Below are 23,050 nucleotides of genomic sequence, written 5' to 3' on the forward strand. Positions count from 1 at the left end.
TGCTCCTTCCTTTGTAACAGCCACACAAGGAAACAGTGGCCCTGCAGGAAGCATGCCTTTTTGTGCTATTGAAATGCCCCAGAGAGCAACACTAAGTTTTTCTTTGGGCTGGTTTTCCTTATTTTTTTCCTGTGAATTTTTAACTCTTATTGTCAAATTTTGGTGACATTATGAGCATTTTTTTCAATTTGTTAAAGGTTTTTGGTTGTTATTCCCATTCTGTAATCTTGCAAATATGGTTTGTAAGATCTACCCATTTTTATCTTCAACTGTTGGTACAGATGGTCCCTTTTTCATTTCATTGTCGTTATCTTGTGGACCTTACTGCACGGTTTCAAAGTTTAAACAGGGCTTGGGTTTATCTCTTTATTATTTAAGTTCCTGTCATCTCTTCTATTTTTTTGCTTAATTGTGCTTGGTCTTCCTCATGATTCAACCTATTTTTCTTTTCCCTATCCTGTCATTTATGTTTGTTTCATGTTTTCTGTTTTTCATCCATTTTCATTAGGAATGTAAATGGGTTGGATTCGGATTGCATATTAGTAATTACCAAATATGACCTTATTAAATATGCACTAATTAGATTTGGATTTGGAGTTGAGTGTGAAATCGTTCCAATCGAATCCGAGTCTGACTATAAAAATGAAGATCAAATTTGACCAAAATCAGTTAAATCTGTGAGATTCAGTCAGATCCGAATGAAGTTCCCATCAGTTCTTTTGTTTTTAGTATTTATGCATACAACTACTTTTCACAAAGTTTAGTTTGCACACCTGGCTACTACTCATTTTGTAAGCTGCTTTTGATGTTCATTTATCGGGTTCAAATTATACCAGCATCACTTTTAATATATTAAAAGAATGCAATCAAACTATAAAGCTGAATCAAATCTGATTTTGACTGGATTCCACCATGCTTCACTGAATCCGACCCATTTATCTTAATAAATCTTAAGCTTTCTACCATATTCGACTAAATAGGTTTGGGAGATGGATATCCAACCCAAACCCGACCTGGCATTCCTATTTTCCCTCTTTGATCACTGTTTTCTGTTGTTTGCTACTTTGTCCTCTTCTCCCTTCAACTTTGTGTTTTTTGAATTAAGCTGTCTTCTCACTATTTTACACCCTCTTCTCTCTGTCTTCCTTCTACTTTCTTGTTTATACTGGAGTGCCCCTTTAAGTTGAGCAACTACCCAATAGTTTAGCCTCACTATGCCCATTGTTTATCTGTTTTCTCTATTATAACAATGACTCTTTTTGCTTTTCTTCTTTCAATTCTGTAGACTGCAAATGCTACTTATGGTCTTCAGTCACAGACGTGCCTTTTTCCTGTTGCTCCTACATTGTAGCTACAGCTAGTTGACTAGAGTATTTTGAACCCATTTTTGAAGAATTGACAAGCAACAGTTTGGCACTGTTCTTAGAATATGATTTTTGTCCTGTTACCTGTACAAGGCTCAAAAATGGGTTTTTCTTCTCTTTTACCTGGAAGGAAGCTATCACGTGCATAATAAGTCAAGATGATGGCATACAATTGAGTGGATAGATACAAGACCTAGGTTCCTCTATAAAAAAAGTGCTTAGCTTCAACATATTCTTAGGATTATGGTATTGACCATAATGAGATTTTTCCACCAATTGCTAGTGTGGCTGAGGTTTGACACTTACATAGCTATATAGCTGCTGTTATTTGTAGGTAGCCAGTGTAGGATGGATGTGGATAAACCTTAATATTTGATTGTTTCAGCTGTTGTGTAAGATGTAGTGTTGAGGCAGCTGTGCAGTCCCAGGGGATCATACCATCAGCTAATCCACAAATTCTATAGCAATATTTCAAGTTTCTAAATAGGTCTTGTGGATTTGGAATGTAGGTGAGCTTTGGGTACAAAAGCAGTTTGTTAAACATTTGTAACAAAGGATTTGGAGATTCCAAGTTGTGCTTTGGGGGATCATGGTATCGAAAGTGGGGTTAAAAAATGTGCATAATAAGAAATACACTTGGAGAAATAAAAAAAAAGTAGATGGATGGATGTTGACAAAGATGAAGGGAAGCTGTGTGAATTGCCTTGTAGTTGAAACCCCTTTTTGGTGTTGTCCTTGTCTAGGAGCGTATAGGATTTTGTTTTTGGGGGTGGGGCTTAGTTGTCAAAGGCGATTGGCGGTGCCTAGACGATGAGCCCCTAAAAAGACTAGACAGATTAGTCGGTACCCAAATTAAAAAAAACACAATATGTAAATAAACTGCTAAATTAATAACAAACATGTATACAACATAAAATCAATCAACAATAAGCAATAGACAGAACACATGTTGTCGAACACTGTAAAGCAATTATATTAAATAACATGCTAAAAAAATTTAAGAATAAATGAACAATTAAGTAAACAAACCATACAACTAACAATGTGAATAAACAATATACAAAAAATAAAATCATGTATACAAAAAAATTAACAATAATAGACATAAAATAAGCAATAGACAAATATGAAGAAATGAACAATTGAATAAACAATATACACAAAATTAAGAATAGACATAAAATAAGCAATAGACAAACAAGTAGAAATGAACAATTGAAACAATGTAAATAAAAGGTAACTACATAATTTAAACACAATTAAAACCTTAACAATATTAAATTCACATCCAAGTCATACTAAAATTTCATAAGTCATAACTGAACTACTGATTGTTTATGATAACTAAAAACATCACATTTAACCAACGACTAATCTTCATCCCTAAACTATAAAATCCTAAAACTAAACTATATAGGTCAAGAATTAGGACAAAAAATCCTTATTGTTGCATCCAACTGTCGTGCCACCGTCTCTTCATATATTGGCACTTCTTTTTGGCAAATGAAGTTAATTGAGTTTGCCGTGGTGGGTCATCATCATCTGCCAAATCTAGAACAATGGTTAAAATTCTTTTTTCTTTGCATTTTTTCAGTCTTCTTCTTTTTTCAATTCCTTCTAGTTCAACAATAACATCAACACAAAAAGTGGTAGGAATAGATGGAGAATGACATGAAAGTACAAATTGACGAAGACGTACAATATGTTGCTTAAATCTATGTTGTCTACCTCTAATAATAGCACCATAAAGCATACTACTCGATGATCTTGGTACATTATCAATGCTTTTGCAGTATTGCTATGCAGGATCAGCTCTATGACATGAACGTGAAGGCGACATCGAAAAATCTAAAATAAAACATAACCAATTAACCACAAAATAAAAATATAGGCATACAAATATTCGACAACAAATCTACACACATAACAAACTTAACTAATAAAAAAAGAAAAAATCAAGCAAGCAACTTAGTTGTCAAAGGCGGTGAAGCTGTGCATTCAAATACAAAACATGAGGATGACCCACCACGACAAATATGTAGCACATTTAAATATATATTTGCAAATATATAGCACATTCAACACTATAAGTGCATTCAAGTCTAAAATAATCAAATCGAAACTAATATATGTCTAAAGGGTAAGGGTAAAAGAATCTCAATAAGTTTACATAACTTAACAAGTCTAAAATAATAAAATCCAAAATGATATGTCTAAAAGGTAAGGGTCAACAAACCCCAATAAGTTTACAATATTAAAAAGACATAAATCAACAATCAAGCTAGTCCAAAACTCTCGACTCTCCACTCTAATAAATCTAGTCTTTAGATAATGAACTTGAAAGTTCATCGTCATCATCTGAAGACTGAATCATCTTCATCAATATATTCGTCATTTTCTTTAGTTTCTGCAGAACTAGTTCCTTCCATCCTCACCACCTTCTTTTATTTATTCGTTCTTTTCTTCCTTATGTCTTATGTAGCACGTTTTTTTTCTCCCCTTATGTCTGGACGCTCCAAACGCCTTATCAACAAGAGACCATGTAAGTGAAGTGTCATCTTCAAAGACTGGCTCATCTTTATCATAGATTTCTTTTAAGATGATGGGGTCAATAAGATCTCCTTCGCTCATTCGCTCCTCATATCTTTACTTTAATCACTGATTATATTGCAAAAAAACCAAATCATTCAACTTTTTATGCAAAATTCAGTTTGTTTTCTTTGTATGAATCTACAAAAAAAATATAAAATTAAAATATATACAAATTAACAAATATTTTTTAGTAATAAATAATAGTTTACCTCTTCAAAAGTACTCCAATTACGTTAACAACTAGATGCACTATATGTGAGGCATAAGATCCAAACAAAGGTCTGGAGTTGGGGAGAACCAATGCCAAAGGAAATCTACCAATCCACTATAAAGAAAAAGTATCAAATTAATGTAATTAAAGTATATAAGTTATAAAAATATTGCAAAGCTAAAGTTATATGAAATTTAATCAACTTACCTAACATATACACTTTTTTCTTCTTTTTTGCTAACTCCATGACAAAAGGCCCACTAGCAGTTCTATATTTTATCAGTTGGTCTACTAGTTCACTTTGATCCTCTTCACTTCGAACAAGACGGTTAATGCAATCATACAAGCCATTTTTTATCTCATCATTTGAGTCGATATTTGCATACTCATAATATATAACGGGATTCAAATATAAGCTTGCTGCATGTAAGGGTTTATGCAATTGATGACACCATCTTCTATCGATTATGTCTCAAACTGGGCCATATCTTCATCATTGCACAAATTTACCTATTAAGTAAAATAATTGAAAGTAACCATTATAAAAGTTAAGTTAAAACTTAAAAATGAAAATTACACTTAATAGAATACAAAAAACTTAAATTATGCCTTTATTTTCTCCTTTGCACGGTCCATTTTTCGTATATGTAACTCATAGCAGGCTTTTCATCACTATCAACCATTCAAAACACATTAATTAAACGAGCCATTGTTTTAAGAACATGACTTACTCCCTTCAAAAATTTTGTGCTCAAAACTATGCTTTCACATCTTTTACCAGCTGATGTCCTTGAGAAACTGATTTTGGACCAACAAACATGAACCTCAATCTTTTTTTGGACTTGTATATGCTTTCAAGAGTCAAAAACCTAGTAGAAAACCTTGTTGCTGCTGGCCTATATAGACCCTTCTATGTGTAGGTTCTCATCATACTCAACACTTGAATATATTTATATATAAATATGACCAATTGCTTTGCTTTTTGAAAGTCGTTCTTTAAATATTGCAACTCTCCTATATCTTCCAACATTAAATCCAAACAATATACAGCACAAGCAGTCCAAAACAAGTGCTTTTTTTTCTCCATCAACATTTTACCATCTTTGACCTAATTGGATGCATTATCAGTAATAACTTGGATAACATTTTCTTCATCAGCTTCAACAATCTTATTCAACATTCCAAAAAACAAATATACATCTTTAACTTCATCAGATGCATCAACTGATTTTAAAAACATTGTACTTAAGGAAAAATTAACGAAGAAATTAATAAGTGTCTGGCCCTTAGTATCACTCAATCCATCCGACATTATGCTACATCCATATTTGACCCAATGCACTTTGTATTGGTCCAAGAACTCATTTGTTTCATAATTTCTTTAGCCAAAAATGGCTCTCACTACTCGTGGTATGATGTAGGCTTCATCTCAAGTTCAAATTGGCCTATGGTCTCAATCATACTATGAAAATAAAACAACTTTGATGTATGAAAAGGTATTCCTACTTCATAAAACCACCTATTCACACACTACTTCCCTCCTTTCTTGAAGCGGTTCTCTAGCGTGGTTTGTTTCAATCCTCTGTTGTTTCCTTGCCTTCCTTTGTCTGGATCACCTAGAAAGTATAAATCCACAAGTCATTTTGCTTGTGGTAGTTTCAAGCAAACTATATTACTCGGCTTCCCCTCCATCTGCGAAAATGCATGTCCTTCACTTGAATTTGAAGCTTAGAACATGTATTCAGATCCCCATCTAAGTCACACGGACTCGACTAAAAGGTCGACGCACCCGTGTTGCCCGTACCTGACATGACTTCGGATACAGGTGCGGCTTCGGACACAGTCAACCAAGTATCAGACTCGATCAACGCACCAGGGCCAAGTTCGTCCACATTTTGGACTCGGTCAACTTTGACTGAGTCTATTTTTGTCCATTTTTAGGGCAAAAGACATATAAAAACAAAAAAAATCATTTTTTATCTATTATATATATATAGCCGTGTCCCCTAATGGGCACAACTTTGATCGAGTCTTATTATTGTTATATATATATATTTTAAAATATATATACATATATATAGCCGTGTCCCCGTGTCCAAAATTTTTGAAATTGCTCCGCACCCGTGTCGCAACCGTACCCGTACCCGCACCCATGTGACATAGATCCCCATTCATATATATTAATTGATTCTTTTTTATTTTTTCTCTCTATTCTTCTTCGATTCTTTCATGTACTCAGAAAGTACTTTCTTGATTTTTGGTGTTGTTCTATCACATGTCTTCACATTGTTTCCAATCCCAAGTAGATGCTACTTAACTCTGTATATGCCTCCTTTATAAGTTGTTTTACATTTAGTGCATGTCACATAATTCAAATCATTTTTGTCCTTACAATATGCCAATTCCATGTTGGATCACCAGATTTTCGCTTCAAACCCATCACATCATCTTCCAAATCTGAAAATTCTGAACATGGAGTAGACCCGCTAGCACTTGCAGGAGAAGCCCCTTCCATTGTTGTTCTAAACAAAAAAAATGTAAATTGAATAAATTAAGAGTAAGCAACAAAAAACATAATATATATGTGAAAAACAAATACATAAACTATACAATATATACATATACATAATACATGCTTATATTATAAGATGTTAATATGTTATAATATGTTAATATTATGTATATGTTAATATATATAATTATATATATTTATACATATACATAATTACATACGCTTATAAGTTTTATATATATATGAATTGAATATATTAGGCCGCCTTCTTTCGTTAGGTTTCATTAGACCTCATAGTTTTAAGTGTTTTATGATAGTTTTGAACCGTTAAGATGTTTTTAGCATGCTCAATTTAGTAGGAATCAACTCTTGGATCATGCTTTTTTGACAAAAAAATGTATTTTTATGAGCCAGGAAAAATTGCTGCCTTTATAGCCATTGATTTTTGGATCACCAGAAAAACTTGTACACAGGTCAGATTTCAGTGATCCAAAGGCCGGTTCCCACTAAACAAAACCTATAGATTTTTTTATGGTTGTATTTTGTGAAATTCATCATTGTTTCATGTGATATGATTTTTTTAGATTTTTTTCTATGTTTTTTTAGTTTTTTCTTGATTTTTCTTGATTTTTTTAATTAAAAATTTATGATAAGTTTACGATAATATATGATACGATACAGTGTTACTTTGGACCCGACCGATATGGGTAAGGATACGATACTTTCAACCTTAGTAAGTGGGATTCAAATGGAAAAGACAGTTCCAAGAATAAGTTCCAAGAATACCACAACAGAATGGAGTTGCTGAAAGCTTTTAATTGCTTTATGTATGTTAAGCATCCCAAGCAAATTCACATTCACTTTTGATGTTTACAATTCTATGCATTTTCCTTTGTTTCTAAAATGAAGCTTTGCTGAAAGTTTTCTTTGTAATTTCAATTTTGGATGAAGAGGAAAAAAAGAGCAAGTGAAGGATGAAAGCAGCTTGATGAGTGGGACAGTACAAAAATCTATGGGTGTATTACTTTATTTCATGCTAGAAAGTGCTGCAAATCTTTTTGGGGAAAAAAATCATTCCATTCTTCACCAGTCTCTAGTCTTTATCCGCTTGAAAAAACTTTGTGAAGGAAGATGAAAGGAACTAAATTTCAAGGGAACACAAGAACATGGATAGCAGGATTAGGAAGGTGGTCTATGGTTTGTTGTCTATTTTCTGACCCTAAACTCAATAGTCGAGTGCATCAACTGATGAAACTGTCTCAATGTGGCTTGGAGTAGATAAAGATAGCATAACCTATTGAGAATCTGAGATATAGTGAGAGTCTACTGCAATTCTGATCTAACTGCTTGGGAGAAGCTGAGGTGACAATTAGGAGAGAAGAATACTATTTACTTGTCATGTGAATTTATGATCTCAATTATTCTTAGATAGGTGCTTCACAACTAATCAGAACAGGGTGCACATTGGTGGCAGGTCAAACTCCTGTTGCATGTATGGCTATTAGAACCAGGTGATCCATCTCCCATTATTTATAAGCCTACACTTCCATCGTTGCCTTATGCCTAAACAACTATCTGCAATACGGTTTATGGTAACCTCTGCATTGCCTAGGTTTTGCTATCACTATTTCTTTTTAGGTAGTAAGCAGCTCTAACAATCACTTTGCCTAAGCTTCCCTATCACTACATTCATTTTATTTAATAAATATTGAGACTGAGATCTGGATCTCGTGGTTAAGCTGCCACCACCCCAATTTATCCAGTCATTATGTTCAACACCTTGCCTCGTCAAATGTAATATCTTAGAACTTGTGTGTAGGGGTGGCAATCGTGTCGGGTTGGCGGGTCGACCCGACGGGTTGTTGGGTCAGCATACCTCAACCCGAGCCCGACCCGTTTATTAAACGGGTCGGCTGTGGCAAACACGAACCCGGCCCGTTTAATAAACGGGTAACCCGACACGACCCGCCAACCCATTTAATAAATGGGTTGGGTCGGGTAAACGGGTTCTCAGGTTCGCGGGTCGGGTTGACGGGTCGTATTGTCGGGTCGACGGGTTGGGTTGACGGGTCGGGTTGGCAGGTCGGGTTGGCAGACGGGTTGACGGGTCGGGTTGGCGGGTTGACCCGACCGACTAACCCGTTTATTAAACGGGTCAGCCGGGTTGGCATACCCCCAACCCGAACCCGACCCGTTTAATAAACGGGTTAGGCGGGTCAACCCGTTTATTAAACGGGTTGGCTTAAGCCCAACCCGAACCCGCCTAAGAGGCGGGTTGGCGGGTCGTGTCAGGTTTTGCCACCCCTACTTGTGTGTACATATAATTGTTCATACTTGTTCGGAGTTTTTAACAAAATTTTAAAAATGATAGTTTGAAATGCAAGGTGTCATCTAGATAGATGCAAAAACATTTAAAATTTGTTTTTGCAGGAAAAATGGCAGAAATACATTTGTTAGAAGTTAGAACTTTCTCAGTGATCAATTCTGACTCAAATAAATCTTCATTCCTTCTGAAATGTGGCAGTTTCAAATTAATTTTATATCAGAACATGATTTATTAAATTAAATATTTTGTTTAGGGTTAGACAAATTATTTCTTTGGTAGTTGTATGGTACCTAAACTTATACATCTGATCTGATCTAATTCTGGCAGCATTTCCACAGCCTAAAGCCACTTATTTTTTCCCTAAAGAAAGTATTGGTTAAAATCTATGTCACATGGGTGCGGGTGCGGGTGCGGGTGCGGGTGCGGGTGCGGGGATTCGGCACTTCCAAAAAACCCGGGTGCGGGGGTGCGGCAGGGGCACAAATGTAAAATATATATATATATATATATATATATATATATATATATATATATATATATATATATATATATATATATAATCGTTGAAGACGTAGGAAATGTAAAAATATGTAAGCGTTTGTTTGGAGGGATTAAACTCTAAAACAATGGCACAACCAAATTGGAGTATCCCAACTACCGGCCCATCAGTTCACTGGTTTTGACTTCTATCATCTTGCTTTGGGCATGTTCAGGGCCTTTAGTAAATGGCCACGATTAGTTGGGACCCTTTTGAGGGCTCTTACTGGTGCATTTTGTACGCCAGATTTTGGACCTTTGATTACGTTATACACTCTGTCCCCATAAAAACATAACCAACTAGCACCCGCACCCGCGTCGACGTTGAAGATAGCGCACCCATCTCGTCAGGAAAACAGTTCGTCAGGAGAACAGTGAATGCTAATAGCCAGCAAGGCTACCACCATCATATTATCATTTATTATGGAGAGAGAAAATCCTTTACGAAAAAAAGGATTAGCAAGGCTACCACCATCATTATCATTTATTATGGAGAGAGAAAGGCTACCACCATCATTATCATTTATTATGGAGAGAGAAAATCCTTTACGAAAAAGAAGGATTTTGAAAAGGCAGGAGCAGCAGCAGCTGTCAGTAGCTGTCAGCAGTTTTTTTTAAAAAAAAAATTCCGCAGCCCATTTCATAGGGCATTTTTTTTTTAAAAAATCCAAAAAAAAAATAGACCTAAATGATCCTGGGTGCGGTCAACGCACCCAGGATCGGGTTGACCGCACCCGGTGCCGCACCCGCTCCCGCGTCGAGTCGCGTCGACGCGGGTGCGACACCCTGCTAGCTGAATCCCTGTGACATAGGTTAAAATGTAGTTCTAGGAATTAAAATAAGGAAACAAATACTATAATTAACTGAAAGAACTGCTTAGCCAAGAAATGGATGCAGAGGAATCAAGTGCTTTCTGCTAGTCTTGGACCTTGCTTTGAGGGTTCCCTGGTGAATTATTCATCTAAGGTGCTTGTGAGGTTATGTCCTTGTTGGATGTTTTCTCATTTATGATTGTTTGTAGGGCTATTGTGCTGCTTATTTCACCACTTGCTGGCTGCTGACCAGCTTTTGGTGACACGTATCTTCCGACTTACAAGGTTGAAAAGATGGTGATTTTAAGGTGGATAATGGTCAATCAACTTGGTCATTTGGATAGCTTCCATGACTAAAGTCACAAAGTGGAGATTCTGTACTGATTGACCAGCCTTATGTAGGTTACTGCTATTCTGCCACTGTTTTCATCTGGTTTGGCATATCTTAGGAAAGATATTTGAAGATACAATGGCAAATATGGTCCTTTTGTGGTTGTTATACCTTAGAAAAATTTGAACGCAAGGATTATGATATGGCTTACCTTTAAATGGGAGCACTTGTTCTTGTGTATGATGATACAGAATGATGACTAATCGTTTGGTGTGCTTGTTGGGTTGGCTAAATTGAGACCTAAGCCTATTACACATGCCATATTGCATTAAAGTATGCCAATATTCTTAATCTAATTTTGTTTATTTATTTATTTATTTATATTTTGGAAAAAACATATCTTGGAAACACCCTCTAAAAGAGGGGCTTGTTATTCTTTTATTCGCTCTTTTATGCTTGTTATTCCATTCTCTTGCTCAAGGACTATTGTCAGCTTAAATTGATATTACTACTTTCATTAACTGCAATCATTGCAAGCCTTTTAGAATTTCACATACTTGATTGAGTGAGTGCTATCTTGAATGGGCTGTTTGAGGAGTGTGGAGCCCTTTTCCTACCTTGATATAAATCCTTAATTTTTGCAGTTGTTTTGGATAAGGTTGGGGGTAGTTTTGTATTTTTACCTTGAACTCCTTGTATAATCCAACAACACTTGTAGACTCCTTGTATAATCCAACAACACTCATAGACTCCTTGTAAAATTCGTAAACTCCTGTTTAAGAAGGCAATCCGTCCTTTGTATTATGTATCTCAGGATGATGTATCTCAATCGAATAAGAAGCAATTCTTGCCGAACCACGTAAAATCCTTGTTCTTCGTGTGTGGCCGTTTTCTCTTTTTGCTTTTCCTGTATTTATTTTTTCGATCCATCGGTAGTTTGAAGCATCTTTCCCTAACAACTGGCATCAGAGCCTCGGTTTGGGGGAAGAGTGTGAGCGATGGTGGTGGAAGAAGGAAAGGTGAAGTTTGACAAGTTCGTTCGCAAGGAATTCAGTTTCTAGAAGATGCAAATCGAAGGCTATCTGTATTAGAAGAAGTTGCATTAGCTTCTTCTTGGAAGCAAGTCAACGGATATGAAGCATGAAGATTGAGATTTGTTAGACAGATAGGCATTGGGAGTTGCTCGATTGACGTTAGCCCGAAACGTCACATTCAACATCAAGAATGAGAAGACCACAACTGGTCTCATGAAGGTGCTCTCAAATATGGTTGAGAAACCATCAACATCGAATAAGGTATTTCTAATGCACCGTAGGTTTAATCTGAAGATAACCGAAGGTGCCTCTATTGCAGATCATATCAACGAATTCAACGTCATTACGAGCCAATTGAGTTCGATGGACATCAACTTTGAAGATGAGGTTCAAGCATTGATTTTATTGTCTTTTGCCAAATACCTGATTCTAAGATATTCATAGAAGGGAATCAGGTGAATCCTCGGGTTCTGCCTTGAACATTGACGATAGAGAAAGAACAAATCAGTGAGGTCAAGATTGAGGCATGTCTAAGTTTGTGAGGAGTCAGTCTATACCCCGAAATAAGCAAGAGGGACTTAGTTGCTGGAATTGTGTGAAGAAATGACACTTAAAAGAGAGTGTAGGGTGCTTAAGAAACAAAATGAACAATCCACCAATGCAATAACATCAGAGGAAATTTTCAATGCCTTAATCCTTGAGTGTTGACTGTAACGACCCCAACTCATTCCCCTTGGAAAATGCAGATTTTTTTTAAGAGTTGCGGAAAACTTCCCAGAGACCCGGGGTTCTTAGAGTTCCAATTTTAGCTGGATAACCGCACACCACAAACGAATTTACATTTATCATCCATAACCAAACAACCAAACTCTTTATTAATGAATCAACAACAGTCTCATACTCAAGTCAAAAGTAGAGTAACAACTGCAAGAAGTAAAAATAACTAAAAGAAACAAAAGTGGAGTCACTCTGTCCATAAGTGAATCAGTCTGAAGCAAAGGTGACCCTCGTATCCCCTCAGAAGTGAATCAACTTCACTGATCACCTGCGACTGCGAAAAACCATAAAAGTAGGGTGTCAGAATCCGAAAAATCCTGCGTACTGGTCTCTCTATTGAATCAAATAAAAATAAAAAACATAAATAAGATTCATGTAATATTTTAGAGGGATACAATTATAACCAATTCATAAAATAATTAACCATTCATGCAAAAATGAAATAAACATTAAGCATGAGGGAACATTAACTAAGCAACATAGATCACAATTTAAGCAATAAGGGCATTTAACATGTATTACGGAATAACACCATGCATTCATCAATATATAACAACTAAGAGAACAAGTAAACATGTATGATCTAATGCATAGCAGGAATATGTGCAATGCATGAACCCTTTATTATATTTCGTTTAAGTTTTCTTCTTTCCATATGCATACCCTATTAAATGCACACAATTTAAGTTCCTTTTTTTATTTATCATTATCCGCGGATACACTAAACGGGTAAAAATTTCCGAGGACAAGTAGGGTTCCTAGGGTAACTTAGCACACAATTTGTATTTTATTACTGAGTTCCAAACTTATCCCTCGACCGACATCAGAAAACAATACCATCCATCGGAATATTGGAAAACAACATCCAATGTTGGGGACACCATGGAAAACAACATCCACTGGCGTCACTTTCTTGGTATACCAAAACAACAACAGTTGTGTCAAACACACCACCTCCAGGGACTCTTCCTAAAACCGTGGCCAGTAGAAGAACCTCAATATCGGGTTCAGGGGCAACAACACGCACACAAAGTTTTTTGTATCCTTACGGTTTTTCTCAAACCGCAACCTCCAAGATTCCCACACTAAAGCAGAGACATTAAGGAGACATAAGTTACACTCTTCTTTACTTTCTTTTATCTTATTATTAATTCATCTCTTTTACATTTGCAAATCAACATGCAAAATTAATCACATAAGCTTGCAAAATAGCATGCCAAGCTCTTCACGGGACCACAACCCGTGGCAACAGAGAACAGTGCAGTAAAACCATAATATCACATTTGATATTTTTTTTTGCAATGCATGAAAAAACAGAGAACAACCGGTTCTTGAGGCTCACCTAGCCCCTGATAATCCATTCGATCATCAACGCATTTATATGCAAAAAACATGAATAACAGGTCATTATACATTTTTTTTCATGCTTCTCAATGCACATTCTTTTGTGACAATTTAAGAGCATGCATGAAACAATAATATACATATGCATGAGTTCACCACCTCATTCATTTTTTTCCCTTTGGTTAACCAAACAAACCTCTTTTGGAAATGCCAATAATAATCATTGTGTTAGATGCTTTGATCATATAAAATATGTAGTTTCAATGACATCACAAATGTTTGGCTTGGAACCATTAAGATTTCAAAGCATTTTGACAAATTTATATGCCTGTTGGAATATGAAAAGCAGTCCTATGCAGCAAAAACAACAAAAGTTAGAGCTTGAGTTAGTTATCCATAAATTTTACTGTCTTGAAGGATTCATAGATCTTGGAATAATAAACACTAAAACCAACATTTCTAAAGTTGAGAAATAGAATCATTAAGTGGGATCACCAAAATTTTCTACCCACACATACAAACACGTGCACAGTACACAACCACATGAATATCCATGGAAAACTGGAAATACTAAAATTGCCAACACTTTATGCATTTCAGATAAAACTAGAGTATTCTGAAATAGCTGATATTAGTTAACAAACAAGCACCTATCCTCAATACACAAATACACCAGTATTATTTATGGCTGAAACAGACTTGACACCACAAGGAAACAAAAAAAAAGTGACTTCTGATATAGACATGTACAATGTTCTAAATTGTAAAGCATCTAAAAGATCCAACAAACCATCAATGCTCCCACGCCTTCTCCCATCCACATGGTTTCAGCCCATTTGATCATATAATCAATGAAAAGAAAATTGGACTTCATATGCATCATGCACATTCAAACACAGGACATTCAACAATAGCCAAAATGTGCCAGCTAGATATCATGAAAAACAAAACTTATAGTGTAAGTTTCACGTGAAAGCCAAGCTAAGTAGAGCTTCACATCTGATAGAAAAGGACAAAGGCAGAAAATAAGCATACCCAAGAGAAGTACAAGGCATGTGATCACCTGGAAAAATTCTTCACACTGAACCATTACAAGGTCAACAATTATGTTCACTTGACTTGCTAGCATTCCACATACTGTATAATTACATTTATCAACAACAATAATATCGGTTGTTAATCCTCGTTTTCTTTTTGGTTTCTAATCTTTCACACTATGATTTAATTTTTTTTTGACTTTATATATATATATATATATTTACCCATGCCCAGCCGAGTACTTGGCTGGGCTCGACTGCACCCAGGCCGGCTTGTCAGGCCAGCTGAACTGGGTTTGGCTGGTCTGATAGCCAGCCCAACCGAGCCCACTCTGCTGGGTTCAGCAGGCTCGACAGGCCTGTCAAGCCTGTCGAGGCCTAGCTGAATTCAGCCAGGACTGGCAGGGGGCCTGTCCGACTTTGCTAACTCCTCAAGACCCCTTTTTTTTTATTACAGAATCGGGTCCAATCTTTGAAATACAAAATTCAGCATGAATCTGTCGATTTCCTCTCTTTAGAACACGAGAAATCGAACCAGATTCATGGTTCCTATCAAAATATGGCACCTAAATCAGATTTATGGTCTTCTTTCCTATTCAACTCAAAGAGTAAAACCGTACCTCAAAAATCCAACGCTTGGGGGCTGCTGCCGTGTGGGGTTGATCTCGCCGGCTCTGGTGACTCTGCTGCTGAGCAAGAGGTCGCGTCCCTAGCGTTACCCCTCCATGTCGCGCGCGAGAGAGAAGGAACCCGGAAGGGATTTGGGGAAACAGAGAGGTAGAGAGCGAGAAGATAGAGACGGGGAGGAGAGGAGAGTGAGGAAGGGATTCGGGGACCCCCTCTTGTAGGAGGATGCCCGAAAAAGGGGGGACTCTCCGGCGGCTGCGCTTCGCCCCCCTTCCCATCGCTATGGGTTTCTCGACTGTGTTAGGGTTCATTCAGAACCCTAACACCCGCTTTATCAGGCGAGCCACTATCAGCTTTTAAATAACAATTGTTTTATTTTTTTCTTTTTTTTTTCCTTTTTTTTTTTGTTTTACTTACCCACTACGCGGGGCGCGGTCTGGGTCCAAGACTGAGACCAGGGATCCGGTCGCGGTCCGATGCTTATTAGGGTCTGAAATTTGGACCCACGACCATTTTTGCGATGTGGATCCACAAGTTGGGTCCAAATGGATCCAACTGTGGATCCCTAACATATTTTCATTAATTTTATTTATTTATTATCTAAATATATATATATATATATATATAAATTACAATATATATGATATTATTTACACATGAATCCTGGATCCAGAGTATGGATCCCAGGCCCATATCAAATAATTTATGCATTATAATAAAAAAAATTCAAACAAATAACAAAAAATTATGGTTATTACATTGACAACCCCATTGAATCTTGGATCTTGGATCTTGGATTTTGGAGCATCCTTTCATTCCACCTTATGCAGAGAAGGTATGAATGATTATGTTGTTGAAAATTTTGAAAATGTTTATCTTGTTGATAATGAACTTTTAGATATTGTGAGAAAGGTGATATCCGAATTTAGATTAACAACAACAACAACAACAACAACAACAACAACAACAACAACAACAACTACGCCATCATCCCAAAACAATTGGGGTCGGCGACATGAACCAAAAAAGAAAATCATTCTGGGTCTTCCACATGAATCCTTCTCCTCCAATCATTTCTATCCAATGCCATGTCCTCGGTGAGGTTCAAAGCATTCATATCCTTTCCTATCATCTCCATCCATGTCTTCCTAGGCCTACCCCGACCTCTTTTAACTAATATATTTTCCCATTTCTCCATCCTTCTACCTGGAGCATCATTAGGCCTTCGCCGAATATGTCCAAACCACCGTAAATGATTCTCTCTCATCTTATTTTCAATGGGTGCAACGCTTACCTTCTTACGTATCTCCTTGTTCTGAATCTTATCTTTTATTGTATTTTTATACATCCATCTTAACATACGCATCTCAGCTACACTCATTTTTTGAATATGATATCCCAATTAAGATTGCTAATGGTAATTTATGGAAGTTGCATAACGTCAGACATGTTCTAGGCTTAAAGAAAAGTCCGATCTCTGTGGGACAACTTAATGATTAAGGGTATGTTACGACCTTTGAGGGTGGATCTTGGAAAATTTTCAAAGGTGCTATGGTTGTGGCAAGAGGCAACACGATGGGTACCCTTTATATGACCACGAATATGAGAAACACTTTGCAGTCATTGATTCAACCTTTGACTCTAAAATCTGACAGTATAGACTCTCGGGCATATGAGTGAGAAAGAGATAAAAATACTTTCATCAAAGTAGGAATTATCTGACTTGAAGTCTATGGATATTGGTCTTTATGAGGATTGTATTTTCGAAAAGCAAAAAAATGTTAGTTTTTCGAAGACTGGAAGGACATTAAAGACAAGAAAATTAGAGCTTGTGCATACAGATGGATAGTATTCTTTTCCTATACCATCTCTTGGAGGCTCACGCTATTATGTTACCATCATTGACTACTCTACTCGAAAGGTATGCATCAAAAATAAATCTGATGTATTCTCTATTATTAAGAAGTGGAAAAGTCAAGTTGAAAATGAGTCGGGGGTAAAGATAAAGCGTTTGAGGTCTGATAATGAGGGGGGAGTATAATAGCAAAGAATTCAAGTAGTTCTATAAAATAAGTGACAATGTTGTAAGTATCATATGATACATTGTATCATATGATACAATACATATAGTTATTATGGGCAAAATCAATACGTGATGCGAGTGTGTATCGTATCCGTATCGGGTGTATCGTATGATACAACCCTATATCATACCGTATCGTATGATACACCTTTGACGCACTTTAAAAAGGGTCGAATCATAAAATTTTTTTTGGGGTTTTATAGTTCTCTTGCGGGCTAACTTCCTCATTTGTGTATAGGCTATTAGAGGGGTATCCATGCACCTTAGGAGTCGTGAGAGCAATTTTGGGGCTAACAATTGCCCTCTTTAAATACAAGGAGTTTAGGGTAACCTATTTTGAGTAAAATTATAAAATTACCCTCCAAACAATTTGACCAATAAATGCTTCACATGTTGGATCCGCGAAAATTAGAGATTTATATCAGGGTAGAAATAAGGTTCCACACTCCAACAATAAATGCTTCATATGTGATTTTATGGTCGTATTTTATGTAATTCATCATTGTTTTATGTGTTATGATTTTTTTAGATTTTTTGCTAATATTTTCTGATTTTCTTGATTTTTTGAAATTTATGAAAATTTTTTATTAAAAATTTACGTATTTTTACGATCGCTACGATATGATATGCTACGTATCTAACTTTGGGCCCGATCAATACGGGTAACAATACACTAATTACAACCTTGGTAAGGTGAGATTCAAATGGAAAAGACAATTTCAAGAACACAACAAAATGGAGTTGCTGAACGTATGAATAAAACCTTGAATGAATGAGCCAGAGACATGAGGATATATGTTGGATTACCCAAAACGTTTTGGGTTGAAGCAATGAGCACAACAACTTGATTGCCTTCTGTTCCTTTGGACTTTGAACTACCAGATGTGGCGTGATCAAGCAAAGAGGTAAATTTGTCAAACTTGAAAGTTTTCAGTTGTGGTTTGTATGTCCATGTAGATTCTGATGACAGTGGTAAGCTGGATCCAAAGTCCAGAAAGTGTTTTTTTCATTGGATATGGTAATAACGAATTTGAATATCTGTTCTGGGATGATCAGAACAAAAGGATCATAAGAAAGAGATATGCTGTATTTAATGAAAATGTCTTGTATAAAGATAGATCTGTTGAAGAATCTGACAATACAGGAAAGGGTGAGTAAGTTGAATTAGAGGAGATCTCTGAGCATGATGCAGAAAGGAGAGTTCAGGAGAATATTGAAAACATTATGCTACAACTAGAACCTATTACACCCGTGATGGAGTTGAAAAGATCGACTAGATTGTCCAAACCTACTCAACGATATTTCCCTTGCATTACTTATTGTTGACTGATGGTAGTAAGCCCAAATGTTTTAGTGAAACAATGCAGGTTAATGATTCTCTCCGGTGGGAGCTAGCCATGGAAAAAGAGATGAATTTATTGCATGCAAATCAAACATGGGTTCTAACCCAACTGCGAAGGGGCAAAAGGGCACTTCATAACAAATGGGTCTATCGAATCAAGGAAGAACATGATGGCAGCAAGAGATACAAAGCGAAATTGGTTGTGAAAGGATTCCAATAGAAGGAAGACATTGACTACACTAAGATTTTCTCTCCTGTCATTAAATTGACTACGATAAGGCTTGCATTAAGTATTGTTAAAGTTGAAAATTTACATTTAGAGCAGTTAGATGTGAAGACTGCTTTTCTTCATGGTGATCCGGATGGAAGAAGACATTTACATGATACAACATAAGGGTTTACTGTGCAGGGAAGGAAGAACTTGTGTGCATGCTAAATAAAAGCTTGTATGGTTTAAAGCAAACACCAGACAGTGATATAAGAAGTTTGATGGATTCATGTGTAACTACGAATTCATGAGATGTCAGGTGCAACACTATTGTTACCTTAAGAGGTTTGACGATTGCTAGATTATTTTGCTATTGTATGTAGTTGATATGCTCATTGTAGGATCTAACATTCAAGAGATCACCAAGTTGAAGCAACAACTATCAAAAGAGTTTGCAATGAATGATCTAGGACTGTAAAGAAAATTCTTCAAGATCGAGAAACTGGCTTTTTGGAGTTGTCTCAGGCACATTATATTAAAAATGTGTTAAACAAGTTTCATATGCAGGATGCAAAACCCGTAAGTACGACTTTGACAAGTCATTTCAAATTATCAAAAGAGTAGTCACACAAGTAAGATGACGACTATGTTTCATATGCCTCAACAGTTGGCAGCTTGATGTATGCTATGGTTTGTACCAGGCCAGATATAGCTCAAGTTGTTAGAGTCATGAGTAGGTACATGGCATATCCAAGGAAGCAACATTAGGAAGCTGTGAAATGGATCCTTCAATACTTGAGAGGTACCACACACATGACACTTTGTTTTGACAAAGATGACGTGATTTGTTGATGTATATTTAGGTGGTGATGTTACCAATCGTAAAAGCACCACATGTTATTTTACACTTTGGGTGACACTGCTATAAGTTAGGTCTCTACCACTAAAGCTTAATATGTTGTTACTGAAGCAAGCAAGGAGATGGTTTGGTTGAAGAATTTTGTGGAAGTGTTTGGCAGAAAGCAAAGCAGTAATGTCCTTTTCTTTGACAGTCAAAGTGCGATTCATCTAGCAAAGAATTTAACATTCTATGCTAGAACGAAGCATATTCAGATGAAATATCACTTTATTCGTGATTTGTTGGCTGATGGGGTGCTGTCACTTGGGAAGATATGTGGATCTAAAAACCCGACAGACATGTTGACCAAAAACGTTATTGTAGAGAAACCGAGGTTGTATACAATCTCAGTTGACCTTTATGGATAGTAGTTTGAGGTGTCAGACTGAGATTCTGGATTGCTTGAGGAGAGAAGTTACAAGATGTGGTTGCTAGAAGGAAATCAGTCTCCAAGTAGGAGATTGTTGGAGTGTGAAGCCTGTTTCTTACCTTGATATAAATCCCTAATTTCTGCGGATTTTTTAGATAAGGTCGGAAGGTAGTTTTGTAATTTTACCCTAGACTCCTTGTATAATCCAACAACACTCGTAGACTCCTTGTAAAATTCGTAAATTCCTTCTATTTAAGAAGGCAATCCGTCCTTTGTATTGTGTATCTCGGGACGGTGTATCTCAATCAAATAAGAAGGCTCAATGCAGTCGTGGACGTAGGCAATTCTTGCCGAACCACGTAAAATCCTTGTTTTTCGTGTGTGGCTGTTTTCTCCTTTTGCTTTTCCCGTGTTTGTTTCTTCTATCCATCAGTAGTTCAAAGCATCTTTCCCTAACATGAGCATGTCGTTTAACAATTTTACCAATGTATTATAAACATGCCATGTTAATTAATGCTGTCTAATCCTGATGATTCTTTATCTACATCTGGATATTTTATATAGTTGATTTGTTTGAACATTGTGCTTTTGATTATAGGATAGCTTAGTGTTTTAGTGTCAATGCTTGTGTCTGTCATCATGTAGATTTGCAAGTCAATGCATTATTATCCATATCACAAGGTTGCTTCAGTTTATTTCTGTGATGTGCCCTACATACTTTTCTTAATATGAAACTTCACAAGAATAGTAGCTCCTTCTGGAGCTCAGATGTGTTTGTTCATAGCTTACAACCTATTCATGCTATTATTCATCTATGAAAAGGAAAGAATTTTCATCAGCATGTCTTTGCAGGTTAAGCAGTTGGCAAACAACATCCCTTTCATACTGGATTCTATGAGAGGCTCATCTGTTGTAGAAATACAGGTATATTTCTCATGGTCTTACTCTGAGAATAGTCTGTCACTCTCTGTCCTACAGTACCTGATCTGGTTGCATTATAATTGATCTGCATATAGGGAGACAAAATAAGAAGGCGCAATGAATGGAGGAATTGGCTTTTGCCCCAGAACTCTTCTTCAGCTTCCAATGTAGAGACAGCTGCTATTTCAAACATTGATAATTTGGTGGCACAAATGCGAGGAGTTGGACTAGAGGGGACTGTACAACAGACTGGCTCAAGAGTTCCTCCTGGAGAAGCTTGTCATGAGGCACTGAGCAGATCATCGTCTGAGGAGTTCACTAGTCGGTCATTTTCCTCTATCAGGGAGACAGTAGGGCAGAGCATGGTTCCAAGTAATGCCATTGGTTCCGATCAATGCATGTGACCAACATAGATATGTGTCCTAGTCCATGTCACACAAATGAAGTGCGAGGTGAAGGGAGCATAAACCCATGCTATTTGGAGAGGCAATGGGAAATTTTGGGTCATGTAAAAAGTTGAGGTTTACATAGCTACTTCAATAGCAGAGTAGATGGCTAGATCCCTCCATGAAAGGGAAAGAGAAAAAAAAGAAAAAAAGAGGAAAAAAGAAGAAAAGAAAAGAAAAGAAAAGAAAAGAAAAGAAAAGAAAAACAAAACCCAGAAAGACGAGCCTATCTGGTGATGAGTGATGAGTGCTTTTTAGGGTTGTATAGTTTTAAATTTGCGTAGTGGTAACAAGTTGGGGGGCATTATGGGGATCACATTGAAGTGATTTTCCAACAAAATCCATGATCTTTTTTTCTGCTTTTGCTTGCTTGGCAAAAACAATTTGGTGATTGCTTATAAAAGTGAGCATTTTTTCAACAATTGGGGAATCTTCTTGGGAGAATTGGGCGAATGAAGATTCTCTTGGAGGGGGACATCTGTCTGCTCACTGCCGCATCCCAGGTCTTTTACCTTTCTTTTATTTGTCTGTTAAAAAAAAAAGAAAAAACAGGTATATACATATATACATAATATTCTCTTTTCTTTAAACTTCACCATTATTATTTTTTGGCATAAAATATCTTGACTGAAAGTGGACTATAGATTCATTTTGATTATCGCACTTGAACTTTGAGCCATTTTTCTTGCTTGACCTTTCATTACTTTGAGAAATTATGTTGTTCGTGTAGATACAGAAATCTCTTCTCTTCATGCTATTTGTTTTGTTGGTGCTGATGGCATGTTCAATTTCTGATATTACAAATCTAGCATGAAATTGAGAATTTTGTTTGGACCCTCTATCAATCATATATCATGAGTTATCAACTAATTTTAAGTGTTCCATTTCCTCAATTTTCTCTCCCTACAAAACAAAATTTCATTCAATTGACTGTTGCTTCCGAACATGAAAACTAGAGAACTTGATAAAATTTTCTGCAGCAGGTAGAATAAGCTACACTGCAAATGATTGTACATCTTGTATCACGAGTTATCAACAATGGTCATATTTGTAAGGAGTTGCTCGTCTTTGAGATGGTTTGTTGCTTAGGCTTTCTTTGGGAGCCTCGTGTTAGAATGAAAACATGGTTTTGAAATGTATGTAATTGCCAACTCCACAAGTTGTTTGAAGCTCTTTTTGGTTTGCAGGTGGATTTGGCATTCGGAATTGGTTTGGCTCCCAAACAGGCCAGTTTTTCAGAAAAAAAAACCTAGAACTTTGTTGGGATTTTGAGTTTTT

The 23,050-nt window shown here is 36.5% G+C and overlaps 1 protein-coding gene across 1 annotated transcript in view; it reads left to right on the forward strand.

Moving 5' to 3' along the window:
* The window catches only part of LOC149835942 (la-related protein 1C-like), a 32,017-nt gene extending 9,587 nt beyond the window's left edge, over positions 1-22,430 (forward strand). The window contains exons 5-6 of the mRNA XM_090010727.1: positions 21,258-21,329; positions 21,422-22,430. Coding sequence (XP_089866853.1) covers positions 21,258-21,329; positions 21,422-21,730 — 381 coding nt within the window. The 3' untranslated portion in view covers positions 21,731-22,430. The remainder of the gene's footprint in view (positions 1-21,257; positions 21,330-21,421) is intronic.
* The last annotated feature ends 620 nt before the right edge of the window (positions 22,431-23,050 follow it).

The sequence above is a fragment of the Nuphar pumila genome, chromosome 6, assembly GCF_984573655.1.
Source record: "Nuphar pumila chromosome 6, dmNupPumi1.hap1.1, whole genome shotgun sequence".
Taxonomy (NCBI): Eukaryota; Viridiplantae; Streptophyta; class Magnoliopsida; order Nymphaeales; family Nymphaeaceae; genus Nuphar; species Nuphar pumila.